Source organism: Drosophila simulans, chromosome 3L (assembly GCF_016746395.2).
Source record: "Drosophila simulans strain w501 chromosome 3L, Prin_Dsim_3.1, whole genome shotgun sequence".
In the NCBI taxonomy this organism is placed as follows: domain Eukaryota; kingdom Metazoa; phylum Arthropoda; class Insecta; order Diptera; family Drosophilidae; genus Drosophila; species Drosophila simulans.
This window is the reverse complement of record NC_052522.2, coordinates 3,933,075-3,951,090: the sequence shown is the minus strand read 5'-3', so window position 1 is coordinate 3,951,090 and position 18,016 is coordinate 3,933,075. Positions and strand designations below refer to the sequence as shown.

The window sequence follows — 18,016 nt, the reverse complement described above, 5'->3', positions numbered from 1 at the left end:
CGGATGGCTCAATAGGATAGGATGCGGATTCGGAGTCGGAATCGGCATCGGCATCGTTTGCCGAAAAGGGGGCAGTGGTTAGCTTGGCTTAGCTCATATTACGGGTATCTTGGCGCCAGCTTTTTATCGACGATTATTTTTCTTTAACTGTGTGTGTATTTGTTGGCCCGATTTTATTGTTGCTGCCTTTTCGCTCAATATTTGCTTGCTAGCTGCTTCCTCGTCTTTTGGCTTCCATTTCTCCTTTTTTTTTTTATTCTTCAGCCCGCCACTTTTGCAGCCTTTCTCGTTGATTTTTATTTGTTTCTCTTTCAATTTATTTTGCCATTTCGTTTTCCTTTCTGCTGTCATTGCTGTTGTTGCTACCACTGCCATTTTCATCGCTTTTATTACAAACACACACTCATGCCGCCTCACTCACACACGCACAGACACATGTGGAGCAGCTCCCCACAATGTGTGTCCTTCACAGTCACAGTCACAGACACACACACACGAACACATGTATGCAGTCGCACATTCACACACACATTCGCAGTGCGTGTTTGTCAGTCTAACTGTGTGCTCAGTGCACTGCGAGAAATAATGGGACAGCTAACAGAGGAATAATTAAACCAGAAACTGTCGCTAAGAATCATTAAGTGTTGAAAGTAAGTATGTATAGATATAATAAAGAAATAAAATAATTAAAGGTGTACATAATCTTGTGATTATTTATAGATATGCCATTTCTGAGTTCCGAATTAATGATCTAGAAATTATTTGTTATTATTTTTTCTCTTATGGCTAACATCGATTACCCATGGATTACTTTCCCAGGGATAGCGGCAACTATAGTTTCCCGTGTAGCGAGTGAAAACTTCTTTAAGCCCTTTCGACACATGTTTTTCTTGGCATCGAGAGCTTGTGCGCTTGCATACCCTTGACTTTCGATGGCTTTTTCTCAGTGTGTTTGCGAATCTGTTTGTTTGCTGCTAAATGTGCGCTCAGCCCGCCACTCATTTATGTCGTCGATGTGCCACAGCCGCTGTCACCCGTCGCCCTCTGGAAAAACAGCCCCCCTGAGCAGCCTTGCCACGCCCTCCTGCCGCCGCCACCCGCTGCCCGCCCCCTGGCACGTTCGTTCGTTAACGTTCAGTTTTCCACTTGATGCTATTTATGTTTGCTTCCATTTTTCAAGAAGGATCAAAATTTATATTGGCTAAAAAGTCCCTCGAGAGCTTTTTACCCCACTCCCTGGGTTCCTTGAAGAGGAAGAGGCGCCTTCGTCGCCTGCGCCCCTCATCACATCACACACTCTTACAGATGTAGCAAATTGTAACACAATCGTAACTGTTTACCCGGGGGTCAGGGGTCGCCAAAATCATAACCTCATGAACTTTAGCGCCCCTTGCGAGCGCGGTAAGTGGCCACGCCTCCTCCTTCGTCGTCGTTTTCAGCCCACATGTCCCTCAACTCGAGCGATTGAATTGAGCTGTGCAATTGTTTTGATTTCTGGCCCAGGGCCTTCATTTTCCCGCTTTTCCTCAGCCATTTTCGCAGACTGCATCCCACACTCCCGTACATTATGACTTCTCGTATTTATCGCCTGTGTGGCAAAAATGTAATAAACAATTCGAGATGCTTTATTGCTCTGCAGCAACTCAATTTATATGGCCCGGCCTTTGAGGTGCTCCCTCTTTTCGCCTACATCCTGGCCAGAAGCCATCCCCACTTTGGCCTGGTTTTGTTGTGCGTCAGTTTCCCTATTAAGCACACACAAATTGATGATGTTAACAATGACGCTACCAAAATCGCCGGCTCCATGACTGGACAGAAAAAGCAGAAAGCTGAAGTTTGTGCCGGCGAACCGGAACAGCGCATGGCCAACTGAAATGGAAACTGGCTGGATATTCCGGAAGCCCACTACTGCTGGAATAGTTCAAGATGTGTGTGTTTCATTGGAGGTGTTCCAGAAATCATGTACTTTAATGGGGAAATAATATACCTGCTTAACAAACTTCAATGAGAATATATTGAACTATACAACACCTTTTTACATCAATTTTAAAGTTCGTAGCTACTTGATATTTATATATTTCTATATATCCTAGCGCTTCAAGCTGTCCTAACCTAACTTTTTTCGTGTTTACTTAAAAAATAAACACATTGTAAAATACATTATCATATTAAATGCGGAATAAATTTGGTGGCTAACATTCTTATTTGTGCTCCAGCTCACGGTTGACTAGGCATCATGTGCTTTTTTTATGGCTTTAAGCCTCTTCAATGAAGCTTAAGTAATTGTATTACCAAAAGGTAAACAAAGGTGAATAAATAAATAAATACATTTTGCATTAATATTTTATTTTTATTGGGTGAAAGGTCATAAATACTAGATGGTTGGATATTGAAAAGAATTTTAGGATTAAAAGGAATTTATCTGAGTCAATAAATAATAATATTTTTGTTTAAATATTATTAACAGTCCACGTGGTGACGAAGCGCGCCAGGAGTAAGTGAAAAAGTGAAGAATTGGTAAGACTTTCGCTTTAAGGAAAATATCCTTTAAGTTTCTACAACGTTTTAATGAAAACTATGAACTGGATGGAACAACCGCTTGTTCTAACTGCTTCGCTTTATAGCTGAAATATCAAGGTTTATGCTGTAAATACTGCAGCTGATGTTTACTAAGCATCGTTAAATATAAAACCAAAAGTTTTCACTCCCCTGACGGAGATTTATGACTGTTTCAGCATATTCAGGAACACAGTCAATAGCTCTTCGTGTTTGTGTTGCAGGCCAAAAATGGCTTTAATGTTTTCGCATTTGCTTTGTTGGCTTTGATGGAAGCTAACTGGGATTGGCGATTGGGTATGGGGCCATCCTAGGGGTGGCCCACCCCTTCGCATCGACAAATCAATTGAAAACTGACAGTTGTGACTAAACGGCGCATATTTCCTTGACATCTGTGTGGGAGTCTGTGTCTGTCCCCCAATCCGTATCCCGAATCTATATATATTGGGTATTTCGGCATTGAGTGTGTGCTTGGCTGTGTCATGCATATTTCTGTATTGGATTTCAGTCCATTACGCGTCGCTCGAGTTTCGGGAATTGGATATCGGCTTTTATATATATACAGTGTAGTATAACGCTGGCCCTGTTGCCGATTCGATTGGGTTCTGTTTTTGGTATGTGGTATCTGGTATCTGGTTCTGTGCCGTTCCGTTTCTGTTTCTGGCTCGGTTTTTGTTCCTGCTCTCTGGGTTCCGTTTGTGCATTAACGAAACTCACGCACGCCAGCCTAGCCAACAAAATGTCAGGGGCTTGATTTATCCTGGCCAACTCCAGCACTGCGTGTTTGGCCACAATCAATCGATTGCCGCCATCGCCATCTCCAGCGCCATATAGCCATAGCCCATCAACTTGGCCCATCACCGCCTGGCTGTTTGTAACTGTCGCTCAGGGCGTGCCTACACTCGAAAACCAATGTCTTCTAAAGATAAACGCACTAAAAACAACAGGCTGTCATAAAAGTGACTTTGAGTGCCATAGTTTGGTCAAAAATAGTCACACAGCCAAAGTTTCACCGTTTTGCGCATCAATTTACCACAGCTAACAATCCCTATCACTTTCCAGCTGATTTCGAAAAAAAAAAAATTTTTGCCAATTTTTGCATTTTTGATAAGGGGTTACATCATCCATTTTTGCAAAAAATGGTCAAAATTTTACATTTGGAAGCTGGAATGCCATTTGATGGGAAATTTTAATACGAGTGCAATGATATATGACATTCCATATTTGGGCAACTGGTTTTCATGTTTTGGTCAATTTTTCGCTAGAAAGACGTTATAAAAATTGGTATCTTATTTCTATCCGCATTATCCCCTTACAACTTTTCTACATATTTGCTTGCCCCACAAAGTTTTCTTTTAATACTAAAAATCTAGATAATGTTTTTCCGAGTGTTAAATCGGAACAGGATGGGGCCCAGTGACTAACTGACTGACAGGACAGGAACAGGATGGAACCTTACCCAGAAAGCGGCAACAGCTGAGCAGAGCCTCTACTCACGGGGCGATAATTAAAATCCGCTACGCGCCCCATAATTAGTTGCACTGGTTGAAGAACGCTAAACGTTGAATGCCACACCGCGGCGTTACCAGTCCACTCCATTATACGTGGAGCTGCCCCGCGGCGAGCACTTCCAATTCCAATTCCGATTCCGAGTGCCGATGCCATGTGCTATCTCCATCTCTGTCCATTTTTATGGACATGTGCGTAAGCGATCCGTGCGAAAAATGGGCGCTTCGCAGCAATTACCACCGCGGGAGAAGTCAGAGCCGACCAGGCCAAATAGATTCGCAGGCCGATAAGACCGCTTTTCCGCTTTCCACTTCCCACTCTACAATTTCCATTCTGTTAAGTTCCGAGCGTGCACGCCTACGCACCTTTTGCTGTCATGCAAATCAGTTGGCGGCGGTTGGCCTCCAAGTGAGGCCCCACCCCATTCCGATCCACACCCTCACATATGCGTAACGCCCGTTGAATTACAAAAACTTTGACTGGCGAAGCACCATTTCTGATAGTGATGAGTAAAATTTAGTTTAAGGAACATGGATATTATAGGCAACTAAATATAGAATCTAACATAAAATGATTTTATAGTATTATTTCTGATATAGTGTAAAGCCTTTCAGGCCCCAGACTAGCAGCACACAAGCTTGCTTAAAAGTGGCGCCCAACGTGGGGCATTAGTATGCGTCTCTTAAGAGTGGAGTTAAATCTTGCCTTTTTCCATGACTTAAAATCACTGCCCCAGTAATCTGTAATACTCAAAAGTTACTCACGTTAGAGACTTATCCATTATTCTGCCCGAGTCGTAGCTCTTGCTTTGAACGTATTAGCGTCAACTCTTGGTGCTGCATTCGAGCCAGGTCAGGTGGTTGGCCGGAACCGTCTGAGTTTATCATTGCGTTGCGAAATGCGAATCGGAACATCCGCTTTTAAATGCCTGGCATTTGCAGGGCTCTACACCCCCGGTAGTCCCCTCACTTCGGCCAAGCTCATATCTCTCTAATGGGGTTAGACCTGCAATTGTGTCCAGTGTTCGGCGCTAAATTGAAATTGACCAGGGCTGTGAAAAAAGGAATTGGCGGAGTGAACGCCCACGCCTTGGCTTATGTAACGCGCGGCTTATGTAATTTCAGCGTCACTTTGGAGATTTATAAATTTTCGTTGGTTTTTCTTTTTCATTTCATTTCGCTTCGTTCTTGTTTTTATTTTGTTTTTTTTTTTTTTGTTTTTTTGCCCCGTTTGCTTGTTGTTTTGTATCTCATTCCCTGTGAGAAAAGTCGCATTAAGCCAGCTGGACGACGTTTCATTACCAAAAGAGGGAAAATTGGGTGGGGAAAAGCCCGAATGGAGCTGGGAAGTATGCAATGTAAATAAATGGATAGGAAGAAATCAACGTTAAAATAAATGACACTAAAACTGGAGACACACTCACTTTGTTTTTGTTCTCCATTCCGCTCATTTAGCCCGAGTTCTTGTTTCTGTAGCTCTGCTGCTGTTGTTTTTTGTTTCGTCCCGCTCTTCAATTGGCTATTAAGCAAATTGATTCAGTTAAATTTATCTTAATGCAATCTTCAGGCTCTCCCCCGCCGCCATTGAGATAGTGCATAATTTGAAGGGCATAGTAAACAAGCCGACAATTCACGCGCAACAACGGCCGAGAATATCTGGCACACTTGTGGATACACAGATACATCTCGTGGGTCCGACACATGACGGCGACAAAAACAAAAACGAAAACCGAAATAATGGCAGAGCGGAGCCATGTATCCAGCCTGGTTTGGAAATATCCAGAGCCAGAACCAGACCCCAAATTCTGGATGGGGGCGGCGAAAGGACGAGCGACCATAAACCGCTCGAAGCGTGAAGAACAAGGGTGAATGCGGAAAGTTACAGAAAAAAAGCATTAGAAAATATATATCTGGCTTGGCTTAAAAAGCGCGCTGTTGATTGTTTTGCTGGATAACGGCCACGACGATTCCATTGCCCATATACCCCTCGCTCCCATCCCAACCCATGCCATCCCTTTTTTTTTCGTCCACCGAACTGTTGCGGGGCTATTTTGATTCCGTTGTCGCCATCCGCTATCCGCCATCCGCCTATGATGGAATCGCCCCGAAGGGCTGCTCTGTCCTCTGTCTTCCCCCGGAGTAGCAGAACCCATGCCATCCCATCCTATACCATACCATCACATCCACCCCGCAAGCCACAGCCCTCCGGAAAACTATCTCTCCTCGAACAGCGTATGTGTGCTACTGGGCAATCTCTAAGCCGTATAAATATGCCATCGTCTGAGGACAATCTACTAAAACCATCGGATTCGACTCGGCTCGCGTGGCGCGGCCCAGCCCAAAAACAAAATGGAACACAGGAAAAAAATGGAAAATGATTAAATTAGAGTCCAACTTATCTGACTTTGACTTTCCCAAGCCGCATTTTGTGTTGGACAACCTAAATTGGGCTTGATTAGCCTGGAGTGGCTCAAAGTGGCGTTATTTGGTCTGAAAAACCCCTAGTTTAATAAGGTTATTCCTTAAAGATACAAATCACCTTATAGGAAGTTCGATGTTTAAGATTAATTGATAGCTAGTTGATAAGCTATTTATATAGGAAGTGATAGGCCATCTAAAAAGACAACAAAAGTAAATAGATCTTTATTTCGAACTAGGAATAAAGCGGTAGTTTATTTCAGAGATTCTAAAATTTCTCCCAGTGCAGAAACAGAATCAGCCTCGCCTTCGAGCCATTGATCGGCCTATAAACAGAGTTTTTCTCTTGCCTTGTTATTGCCCCATAGGCAAATCATATAAATTATGCTCAATTTTTTCCTTTTGGCTTTTAATAAGCATAAAAACTTATGATATGTGAAAATATGCGCAACAAACAACAACATTTTCGTGGGGGGCAGGGGGTCAGAATTGGGAGCTTATATGGTCCAGGGGGCTGTTTATGCTTCAAAATTGTTTACTTTCTTGTTTTTGGCTCACAGTTACGCGCAGTTATGGCAGCCACAGTTGGGCCAGGAATTTATTTAGCTGACAACACAGCAATACAGCCGGAAGGGGTTTTGGCTTAGGATTTCGGGTGTATCCAACGCCAAACGTGTCACATTTCCCCTGGGGAATCGCTGGCATGTACTTAAAGTTGAATTTAACTTTGATTTGAGGAGGTCCTTCAAGGATGCACACTTCACGGGGACTTGAATCTCAGTGTTAAAGGGGGCCACATTTTAATGCATTTGATGGCGCAGAGAAAAACGTGAATATTGATGAAAGCAAATAATTGGGAAAATTACTCATACGCCCTGTGGTTCGGGAATTTTCATAATTGATTGTCGTTAGATTTTAATGAAATTAGCACCTCCTGTTGAAAACCACTTCCATTTGTGAAACCTTTGTCTAATACTCAATACAAAATCAGCGACCAATAATTTGCAACATTCCACTTCCGGTGAAAACATGACAGCTGAAAAGAAGAGTGTAACTGCAATTACTTTTCCGTCGAAAATACTTAGTTTCCGTTCCGATGATTCGCACAAGTGAGGCTGCATTGAATTGAATTCCCAGAGTCTGCCGCTGACAGAGGTCCTTTCTCCGCAGGATCCCCAGAGATTTTCGCCCAAATCGAACAAAAAAATTCCCACAAATTGAAATCAAACGCGTTTGGCTGTAGCTTTTTTTTGTCAGATTTTTATTTTTTTTATTCACTATGTTTGTTTTCTCATTTACTACGCAAGTTGTTTTGCATCGTCGCACTTTTCTCCATCTCGTTTTTCTCCATTTCGGTTTTCTTTTTCATGTATAAATTTGTCATGTGTTATGAAAATATAATATACTTATGTACGTTTATGTTAGATGTTTTACAGAATGCTTGGCTCCTTTTTTCCCGTTAGTAACTATGCATTGATTAGCCATTGTGGTGTACGTGTGTGTGTATGTGGCTGTGTGCTTCCTTGGATTGGATTATACAAATCAATTAATTAAGTACAAAATATATAGTATACTCGTTTAATGCGTATATAAGTTTTATATATTTATTGATGCACTCTAGTCGAAACCACGCAATCAAACTGAAGACATTCATAAATTCTTTATCGATTTCTCTTCATATTTTGTCGGTTCTGCCTTATTGGCTGCACAATTTTCAACAACTTAGCATAAAAACTACTGAAAAACATGAAACGATTTGAGTCATAATTGAAATTGACCATTTGGTTAAATTGACTTTCGAGGGCGGATCCTGGAATCTATGACTCCAATCAGGCTTGGCAGGACATTCCTGTCAGACTTCCTTCCATTATCCTTGATTGACAGCATGAGCCAGGACCTTTATGTTTGCTTGTGTGTGTTTCGCTGCCACTTATGTACATGAATGTCATATACATAATGCACGTAATTAATAATATAGAATGTTTTGCATATATCGCATAATAAACGCATTCTTGTCCTTGTGTGTGTATATATTTATAGTTGCATATATCGCTTCGTATATATATTTTCGATTAGCTTGTCTCGATGCAATTAAATACATAATTAATGCGTGTGTGTGTGTACGTGTCGTGTGTGTAGATGTTTGTTGTATTTCTAGGTACAGAATTCTTTACTTTTATTTTTGCTGGCTCACTAAGGTGCTGTGTTGTTCTCTAATCGTAAGCTTAAATTTATGTTCGCTTCATTAATAATATTTTTGCAACTCTACTTTTCTACAATGCTACAGTTTTGTCTGTGTGTTCGTGTCGTGTTTGTATGTGTGAGTGCTCTAAATACAAGTTAAAATGACGTTTTTAATCTCTACGCAGTAACTGTTTTCGTTTTTCTTTCGTTTTTCAACTATCGTGTGTGGGGGCGTGTGTAATGTATAATCGACCAAAATAGGTTTGTATATCTATCGCAACAATATGCACCTATGCAAAAACATAAGATGAGTTCTCATTAGTTTCCTTGGTTTTCTGGTTTTTTCGTTGTATAAAGTACATCAATTGGTCTCGTCAAGCAGCACAAAAGTTGCGATAACAATATGCAAAAAACAACTCTACCTGTTAATATATCTGTATATCGATAACTAATAATCGTTATAATCGTTTAATCAATTCATCGTTTGCCAGCTAATCCAAAAATCCCTACGGCTCGTTAGTTATAAGTTATTGCTTATTTTTTTGTTTGCGCCTCTGCAGAGTTCTCTTAGCTTTTTTACCATTTTTTTCTTTTCCGTGTAAACTAAATTGTTTATATTCTTTATTCTGCTATATATATATAGTGTATAGTGCCATAAATGTTTGGGGTTTCGCCTTACTTATCGCAATAATATAACGAATTCCAAATATTTACTCATAGATACATGCGATTTAATACTTTTTAGTTACCTTAATGCTCTATTGCTTTCCATTTGCTTTTTTGTTGCTTTCGTTAATTGCTTTTGCCTCGATTCTCTATGATTATACCATATACAATACAATAGCTGTAAATAAGTATAGCTTTCCTCCGTTATAATTATAATATATATTCAAAGTGTTAAGTCTTTCATTTTTTGTTCTCGCTTGCTTATTCTTTGTCAGCTATATATAATTCTCATGACTTTATTAGTTATGTTCAATTCTTGAATTATTAGTGTTAACGTGCCAAGTCTTTTATATTTTTTGCTCAATTATTTATACACGTGTGTGGTTGGTGAGTTGTGAGTGTTGTTTGGGCTTTTATGATTCTGATTTGGTAAATAAATAAATCACGCTCAATGCAAACTATGCAAATGAAATTTTCTCGAATTAAATGCGTGCAAGGACACCCCCTTTCGCGTTTTTCCCCGTTTTGCAATTTTCGCGATGGTGGTGTGCCAGTACCTCCCCCTTTTTTTTATTCGCCTGCTTTTTTATTACATTTCCCTTTGTTGGCGTTCGCCTAACGAGCGCTCGTTAAACTGCATTGACACAAAAAGGACAACGCAACATAACACAACGCAGCGCAGGACAACATTGTGTTGCCATGGGTGTTCAGTTGTTCGGTTGTTCCGCTGCACGGTTGTTCTGTTTTGGGGGTGGTGTCAGCAACAGATAATGGAAACAATGGATCATGAACCTAATGCTACAAATACTGAATTCAACAATTGCATTTCGCGTTGCGCTGGTTCCGTTTATGCGTCTGTGTCTGTACAGGATAAGTGTATGCAAGTGTGTGCAAGTGTGTGTGTGTGGGTCCTACGCTACTAATGTATCAACTTTAACAATTTCCTTGGGTTTAACAATACATCATGATGATCTGGGTTCTGTTTTGTGTATGTGCGTGATTGGAGCAACTGAAACGGTTTAATTTTGGACTAAAGCTTTCCAAATATATAATTGCCGTGGCTATAATTAGGAAGTAGTTTTATATATTCCAAGAGACTTTCGTTTTACAATTTTTCAAGTATTCATCCCTTAATATAGTATCCTTGCTCCTCTTTCTTCATATATCTTTACCACTACGTTTTATTGCTTTTCGATACACGTTATTTCTATTAAAAAGTTCCTGGAGCTCAATTTGATTTCTCGTTTGCTCTCTTCCTTTGAGCAAAATTAATGAATAGTTCTGAAAATTGTTAGTGTGTTTTTGGACTATCACAATATTCGAATTGCTTTGGGTTCGTCGTTTCATATTCATCAAAAGTTAATCAGCAACAGAAGCCAGTTAAAATGATAAAAAGTCCGAATTGGTTTATAAATAAAAAACATTGTTTCGCTCGTAAAATGTGTGGTTATTTAATATGTATTGTATATTTGTAACTTTATAATTGCTTCTCTCGTTTTTCGTTTTGTTTTTTTTTTTGTTTTTACAAGTGTGCTTTGATTGCTAATTGTAAGTAGTTCCAACCTTACAGTATTCTTTAAGACTAATAAATCGATTAACTCGTTAGTTAAGTTAAGTTATTGCTTTACTTTCCTTCGCCTTCTATACAATTGTTATACAAAATTTTTAAAATTTAATATTATTGCCGGGCTTCAATTTAATTCAATTCAATTCAACATTCTTATAATGCAAATTTCATAAATATTCATTACATTTCTCGCGTCGATAAATCATAAACGATACGTAAATAATAGTTGACTATATGCTAGATAACGCTATATATTATATATAATTAATTGTAGTTGTAATTGAAATAATTGTAATTTGTCTTGCGGTTTGCAGGGGTTCTTATGTTTGCTTTTATTTTTTGAGTATTTGCTTTGGTACTTTAGCCGATTTATTCGATGCCGATTGCGATCTCGTCTCGATTATTCGATTAATATTATTCCTTAAAAGTGTTGCCATCTCTCTCTTCCGACGCTCCCTCCTCCGAACAACAGTATAAAAATAATTTCGTGATTATACTTACTAGTTTTACTTACGAGTACATGTCTGAAGACTAACCCTAGCTGTGTATAATATATGCTTTGTAAATATTACGCAACTACATACGTATTCTAGATGTATATATCTTCTATATATATTCCCAGATACCCGCTTAGAAATACCAACAACTTTGGTTTGGGTCATCTAAACTTGGCTACGACTAGCGCTACAAAATGTTCGTTGCACTTCTTTCCCCCACTTCCTCTTTGAGATCGGTTGCTGAAGCTGATTTCAGTTGATGATTACAATGCTGATGTATGATGTACATGCTATATCCTAATATATACAGGCTGTGCAGCGATTGAGTGTTTGTGTGAGCTTGTGTGAGTAAGATGAAGTAAGATGAATGCGTAAACGATTCAATGAATGAATGAATAAATGAATATGAGTTACAGTTACATAATATAGGGCTAAGTAATATCGTACTAGGTCGATTAAGTGTCGAAAAAGTGCAAAAGTATTATTCACGCATGGACGAAGTGTACTGTTAAATGCTTGAGACTAGATCACACTCGATATATTCTGTTCTGTTCTGCGATTGAGGGGTTCTCTCTATGCGATCGAATACTGGGGCTGCTGTACTGCTGGTTCCCCGGATTTCTTTGGTCTTATTCGCTGGTTTTACTCCTAATTGGGCCTCGAACGGAATGCAATGCTTGTTGATTCTAAAAACTGGGTATGTGGTATAGCTTTGGTATGAAATAAGTGATTTTGCTGTTAGACAGCGACTAGATGTTCACTTCTAAGGACTAACATAAATAAGGGTAGGCTACTTCACTGGTGAGTAGTGCTAATTGACTGCGGATTAAACGGCGCCCAACGAAAGAAAAGGGGTTTCGAACCGCCCTCTACGACTTCTGCAATGCTCTTCTAGCCTTTAATGATTTCGGAGTGAACTTATTGGGGGGACTGACCTATATATAAACGTGATCGTGATGCTTTCTACAAGGGTTAATATGAGGCTTACACAACCAGTTCTCGGGGAGTTTGAGTTGGTCCTTGTTGTTTTCGGTTTGTTAACATTCGCTATGGAACCGCTCCCACTTGAACCGGTTCGCAAAACCCGACTAAATATTGCTTTGCGTTTCGTTTTTGTTGCTTGCTTTTGATTAATTTGTATCGTTGTCATTATATCGAATCTAAAAATTGTTGAGTGCTTAAATGTCGCGTTCGTGTGACTTAGTTTAAAATTGCTTAGTGGCTAGCACTCGTAATTACTGCTTATAGATAGGCTGCCCTTAAGTCCTAATTCGTTGTTTGAGAAACATTGCATTTGCTTTTGTATTCGTTGCATTAATTTTAATCACTTCGTCGTCGTCGTCAACGTTGTCGATTAAAGAGATAGAGATAGAGAGTAGAGAGATATTGTTCGAGTAAGAGTTAGGGTTAGCTAGAGGAGTGTTCTTCGAGAGTTAGTTGGAGAGAGTGGGTAGATTAAAACGTTCGTTTGGTTTCGCTACGGGTTATAGTACACTCTATATATGCATTTAAATATAGTACTCTTATGTGTGTGTTTTTCTTTTCGATTCGTATTCGTATTCGATTTGGTAAGTAGTTAGATAGATAAGATAGCTGCTAGAATTGCTTAGATTTCTTCAGGTTCTCGGAATGCATGTGGCGTAGCACCTCATACACAAGGCTCTCTGTGTGTGTTGGGGTGTATTGTGTTCTTTTTTTTGTTTTGTGGAATGCTTTGGTTTTTAGGAATGTTCAACTCACTTATGCTTAAAAGAAGAACCATTTTGAGTTGGTTATTATGGGGGTGTTTCCAAAATCTGGCCATGAATTTGGATGTTTCCTTTGCATACGTTTAGAGGCACCTTTTAAAAAATGAGTTCGCAAACCAACTAACAGATTTTGAAAACACACCCATTGAGTATTTTGTTGCTTGGCTGCCTAATGCGAATTTCTACAGTCTCTGTGTTACTCTACTACACTTTGCTCTTGGACGTATTGTGATGTATGTATCTTCTATAAAAACGGCTATCGGTTAACCTAGTTGTAAATGGTAACGGTAACTTTAACTTTAACGGTAAATTAACTAACCAGCTATGCAGTTACAGCACATCCTTGCTCTTCTGTTTATCGGTAGTGCAACAGAGATTTCTAAGTCTGGTCCCCCGAGCCGAATTGCGACTTGGCTTCGAGTCCTCAGAGATTTCTGTGGCGCGCCCAATGTATTCTATGCTTACATGGCATAAGTGGCTCCTCCACTGCCCTCGAGTTTGACGCGCTCAAGGAACTCGTGTGGCGGCGACGAGGCCATACTGGCCCCACTCTCGCTGTTGCTGTCGTGCATCGACAGCGACATGGACATCATCAGCTCCTCCTCGTCCTTCAGGCAAGCCGATTCCAAATGCTTGTTGAGGTATGACTTCAGGGCGAAGGTCTTGTGGCACCGCTTGCACTCGAAGTTCTTGTCCACCGAATGGGTCTGCATGTGTGCTCGAAGATTGGAACGATCGGCGAAGGCCTTGCCGCAGTGCGCACATCCATAGGGTTTCTCGCCCGTGTGCGATCTCAGGTGACCCTGGAGCAGCCAGGGCCTCGAGAACAGCTTGCCACAAACGCCGCAACTGTGGGAGAGCTTGTGCGTGAGCAAGTGCATCGCCAGGGCGGGCATGGAAACGTAGGCCTTGCCACAGGTGTGGCACTTCTTGGCGGACTGCGAGTCCAGCGAGCGATGGGTTTGCTTGTGGCGCGACAGGTTCGAGGAGGTGGCATACTGCTTGCCACACTCGGAGCAGGTGTACTTGGTCTTCTGCTGGTCAGGAGTGGTCACTCCGCTGGCGGCAGTTGCGGGATCCGCCACATGTTTGCGCTTCGAGCGGCCATCGCTGACGAAGAAGGCCTCGTAGGTGTAGGCCACCGTTTTGGCCGAGGCTCCGGAGGCGCCACCGTGCTCCCCATCCTGTAGGCAGCCATCCCCATCCTGGTTCGTGTTGGTGGTGTTGCTGTTCTCGTTCTGCACCTGGCTGCTGCTGCTGCTCGAGTTGCTGCTGGGACTGCTGGGCATGTGGTTGCTGCTGGCACTCGAGGCATTGCTGGCGGGGCGTTGCTCATTTACCACACTGGCCGCTGCAGCCAGTTCGGCAATCGATGACGTGCTGCGCAGATGCGCATGCGCCTCGAGAGTTGGCAAGTGGGTGTGGTGTGCCTGCTGTTGCTGCTGCAGTGGCAAGTAGTGATGTTGCTGCGGGGCAAGGTGTTGCTGCTGGGAGTGGTGATGCTGGTGCTGCTGTTGCTGCTGCTGCTGCTGCTGCAGCTGGTGAGGCTGCGTTGGCGGATGGAAGGCTGTGCTCGCACTCAGATCCAGGATAGCATGTGCCGCATGCAGGTCCTCCTCCGCCGGTACCCTTCTTCGATAGCCGTGCGCCGGCTTGTCGTCCAGGGAGTACGGCCTGTAGATGTCCTTCTTCTTCGGCGGCAGCGACAGTGTGGCTCCCGTACTGCTGAAGCACTTTCTTTCACTGGAGGTCTGTCCACTCGAGAGCGGACTGTACCGATCGCCGGCGCCGCTGGGCGAACAAGAGGGTGATGACGTTGTGGACGAGGGCGGCGTTTGGTAGGCGGCCAGGTGCTGATCTCCACTTCCGTTTCCGGAGGTCCTGGCTGCCACCAGAGCTGTGGCCGCGGCACGGATCACGGTTATCTCGCTCTCCATGCGGGGCAGGTACGCGGTGTAGTGCAGCGGCGACAGTTCGCGGGTGTAGCCTGTAAAAAGCAGAAAAGAGGAAATCATGGGTTAAGTTTCACTCAGCAGCATTTATGATGTTCCCTGAAGTATGCTACACTTTTCTTTTGAAATAAGAGTTCCAGTCAATGTTTTGTGTTGTTTTTTTGTCGGAAAATATACTTAATATAGTCGGATGTAGAGTATATGATTCGCTTAAACTTTCTAGACATGCACTTATAATTTCTTTATAATTATAATTCTTCCGTTTCCTTTTCTTTACAAGCTGCCAAAACATTTACCCTCTGCCATTCTTAAGATATTTCCTTTAGCAAACTTTAAACAATAGCTTTCATTTAAATCTGAAGGACTGCCACATGGTTCCACTTTATGGTTCCTGTGCGTATAATTTCTTTTAACCAAGGGCAAACTTTAAAAGGTCAACATAAATATCAAAGACCACGCCTGGAGTTGTGCTAAGATAACTATTTTGTATGTGCTGGAAAATATTATGTTTGCTCAAAGGATTTCTCCGAGAAATCCGAACTTTGGCGAAGTAGAAAAGTACACAAAAGTGCAACAGCTCACAGCTAAAAAATGGGTTAGTGCAGTTACTTTAAATCGGTTTTGTAGTTAGTTATTTTTAGCTTTTAAAGCTTAAACCTGTAGAAAGGATGTCTATTGTGAGTGGTTTTTAGGTCTGGCTTGCTTCTAATTTCCACTGAATAATTAATTTCGCAATTGTACGTGGAAAACAGTGACAGACAGGCACATATTCAACAAAAAGGACGAAGGCAAACGGTTTAATTTTGGCCTGTGCCATTGTTTTCACGCCAAAGGGAATGGAAACCGAGCTGGAAGTTGGCAGTAGGAAGTCGGCGAGGGTCTGCGTTCTGCGTTTTGTGGCCCGCTGGCCGGAATCGCAAACAATATTGAGTGACAACAAAGGCAATTAAATTGATTCGGAATTGTTTCGCAATCGCACAATGGCCACATCAATGACAGCGATTACGTGCGCCCCATCTCGATTTCCACCACCCCCGCCGCCTCATTGAAGCAACGTTTTCCGATTTCCCGACTTTCCCGAGGGCGAACTTACCGTTGTAAACATTGCCGGCCACTCGCGTCGCCGCCTCCGGCGAATGGGGTGGCGGACTTGGAGCCGTGGTGCCCGCCGTGGGTGAACTGGGTCCCCAGCACTTGGACGTCGTCGTCGTCGCCGATGCCTCCATGTTGCTGCTGTTGCTGCTGTGCGATGTTGCTGCTTCGGATGATGTTGCTGCTGCTGCTGCTGCTGCAGCATCTGCTGTTGTGCGTTGCTTCTCCAACTTGATCAGGAATTTATCGCCCACCACATCGATCTCCTCGTCGTCGTCCAGGGTGGAGCGTCTGGACTTGAGATGCAGCTCCTCCAGTTCGCGAGGCGAGTTGGGGGCACTCTGCTGCTGCTGCTGTTGCTGGTTGCTAGTATCCTCCGTCCGATCCAGCCAGGGATAGGCCTTCCACTTCTTGGCTATCAGGCAGCGCGGCATTTTCTGGGTTTTTTCTTTGTAGATTAGAGGTCTTGGAGTTGGAGTAGGAAGTTTTGGCTAGGAGCTTGATCAGGATCCAGTTAGTAGATCTTAGAGGGCTAAGTGCTGAAGCTAGTGTCGAGTTTCGAGCGAGCAAAGACCGTCTCAGGGGGTATTATTTGTGGCAAAAGCGGAAAGGAAACGTTGCTGTTGTTATCTCGCATGTGAAAATATATATATTCATATATATATATATTGTATATAGATTTGGCTCGCCGAAAGATCTCTTAAAGTTTTAGTCGTACAGCTTGTTGAATTTCAGGCCTGGCATTTCTGCCGTGTTTCGTGTGTCCGTGTGTCTGTGTGTGTGTGGAGTGGTGTGGTCTGGTGCGTTTCGGTTAAATATTCTTAGTAATTTGCATTTTATTGTAAATTGGTTTGGTTTTTAGTTAGGATTCCTCGGGTTTCACAGCCACTTCACACATTTCGGCGCTTGATTCGTTGTCAGACCCGTATCCGTCATTTGGGCTGGAGTTTCGAGTCGCTCTCTCCGCTCTGCTTTGCTCTGCTTTGCTTTTCTTGTATTTTTTTGGGCCGGAGTTTTTGCGTTTTTGGCCAGGGCCACCGATTTTTGGTCAGTTCCCCCCGTTCAATCCCCTCGCTCCACGAAACACACACGGACACGTTCGCGTTCAGTTGGCTGGCTGCGTGTGGCTTATCGATTTTTACATTTACATTTGCGTTTACGTTCACGTTTGTTTTCAACACGGAATTGAACTCAAAACATAACGGGGGGACGATTTTTGAACGAATCTTTGGGGTATCCTTTCAACTCGTTGCGGGCTGGCAATTTTCTCCTCGGGTTTTGGAAAACAAAACTTTGTCAATGGCCGTCGAGACGAAAATAAATGTTTTGGTTTGCAGTTTCAGTTTAAAAACGGAAAGTTGACAGATTGGTAGTGGTAGAGTTGTAGTTTGTTGTTTTTTGAGAAAGTTAAGTTAAGGTTGACGCGAGTTGAGAATAGTTGAGTTGTTATTATTGTTGTTGTTGTTGGTAGTGAAAAAATTGATTTAGGAGAAAATATAATATTATATAAGATAGAGAAGAAATGCGAACGAACCGAACGTAAGCAACTCTTGAATGCTTATGAGAGTCTTGCGGCCCGAGAGCCCGCTTATAAGGGTGGTCCACCCCCAGCATAACGACAGCCAGCCGAAGCGCGTCGCCTTGCAGCCGAAGCGAGCCGAAGGGAAGAGCGAGAGCACTGGAGCGCCAGAGAGCGGAACGCCGAGAGCGGCACAGCCCCTAAGTTCCAACCCCCAGAAAGGAAGCGCATAGCTGTTGCTATTGCTGTTGCTCGTCCTGTGGGCTGCTACACACGATGGAATATTTCAAGAAACCGAAATCAGTGAAA

General features: G+C 42.5%; 1 protein-coding gene across 1 annotated transcript; it reads right to left on the bottom strand.

Annotated features, from left to right (window-relative positions):
- Positions 1-7,720: 7,720 nt before the first annotated feature.
- Positions 7,721-17,783, bottom strand: LOC6736695 (protein odd-skipped). The gene is made up of 2 exons (XM_002083515.4): positions 16,190-17,783; positions 7,721-15,131 (listed from the first exon to the last, which is right to left on the bottom strand). The coding sequence occupies exons 1-2, from the start codon at positions 16,620-16,622 to the stop codon at positions 13,606-13,608; spliced, it is 1,959 nt and encodes a 652-aa protein (XP_002083551.1). The 5' UTR covers positions 16,623-17,783; the 3' UTR covers positions 7,721-13,605.
- Between the last annotated feature and the right edge of the window lie 233 nt (positions 17,784-18,016).

Bases quoted from the DNA above. Each gene is read 5' to 3' on its own strand.
- LOC6736695 (XM_002083515.4), bottom strand. From the start codon at position 16,622: ATGCCGCGCTGCCTGATAGCCAAGAAGTGGAAGGCCTATCCCTGGCTG. The intron at 15,132-16,189 runs GTAAGTTCGCCC...TGCTTTTTACAG, and splicing joins GGCCGGCAATGTTTACAACG to GCTACACCCGCGAACTGTCG.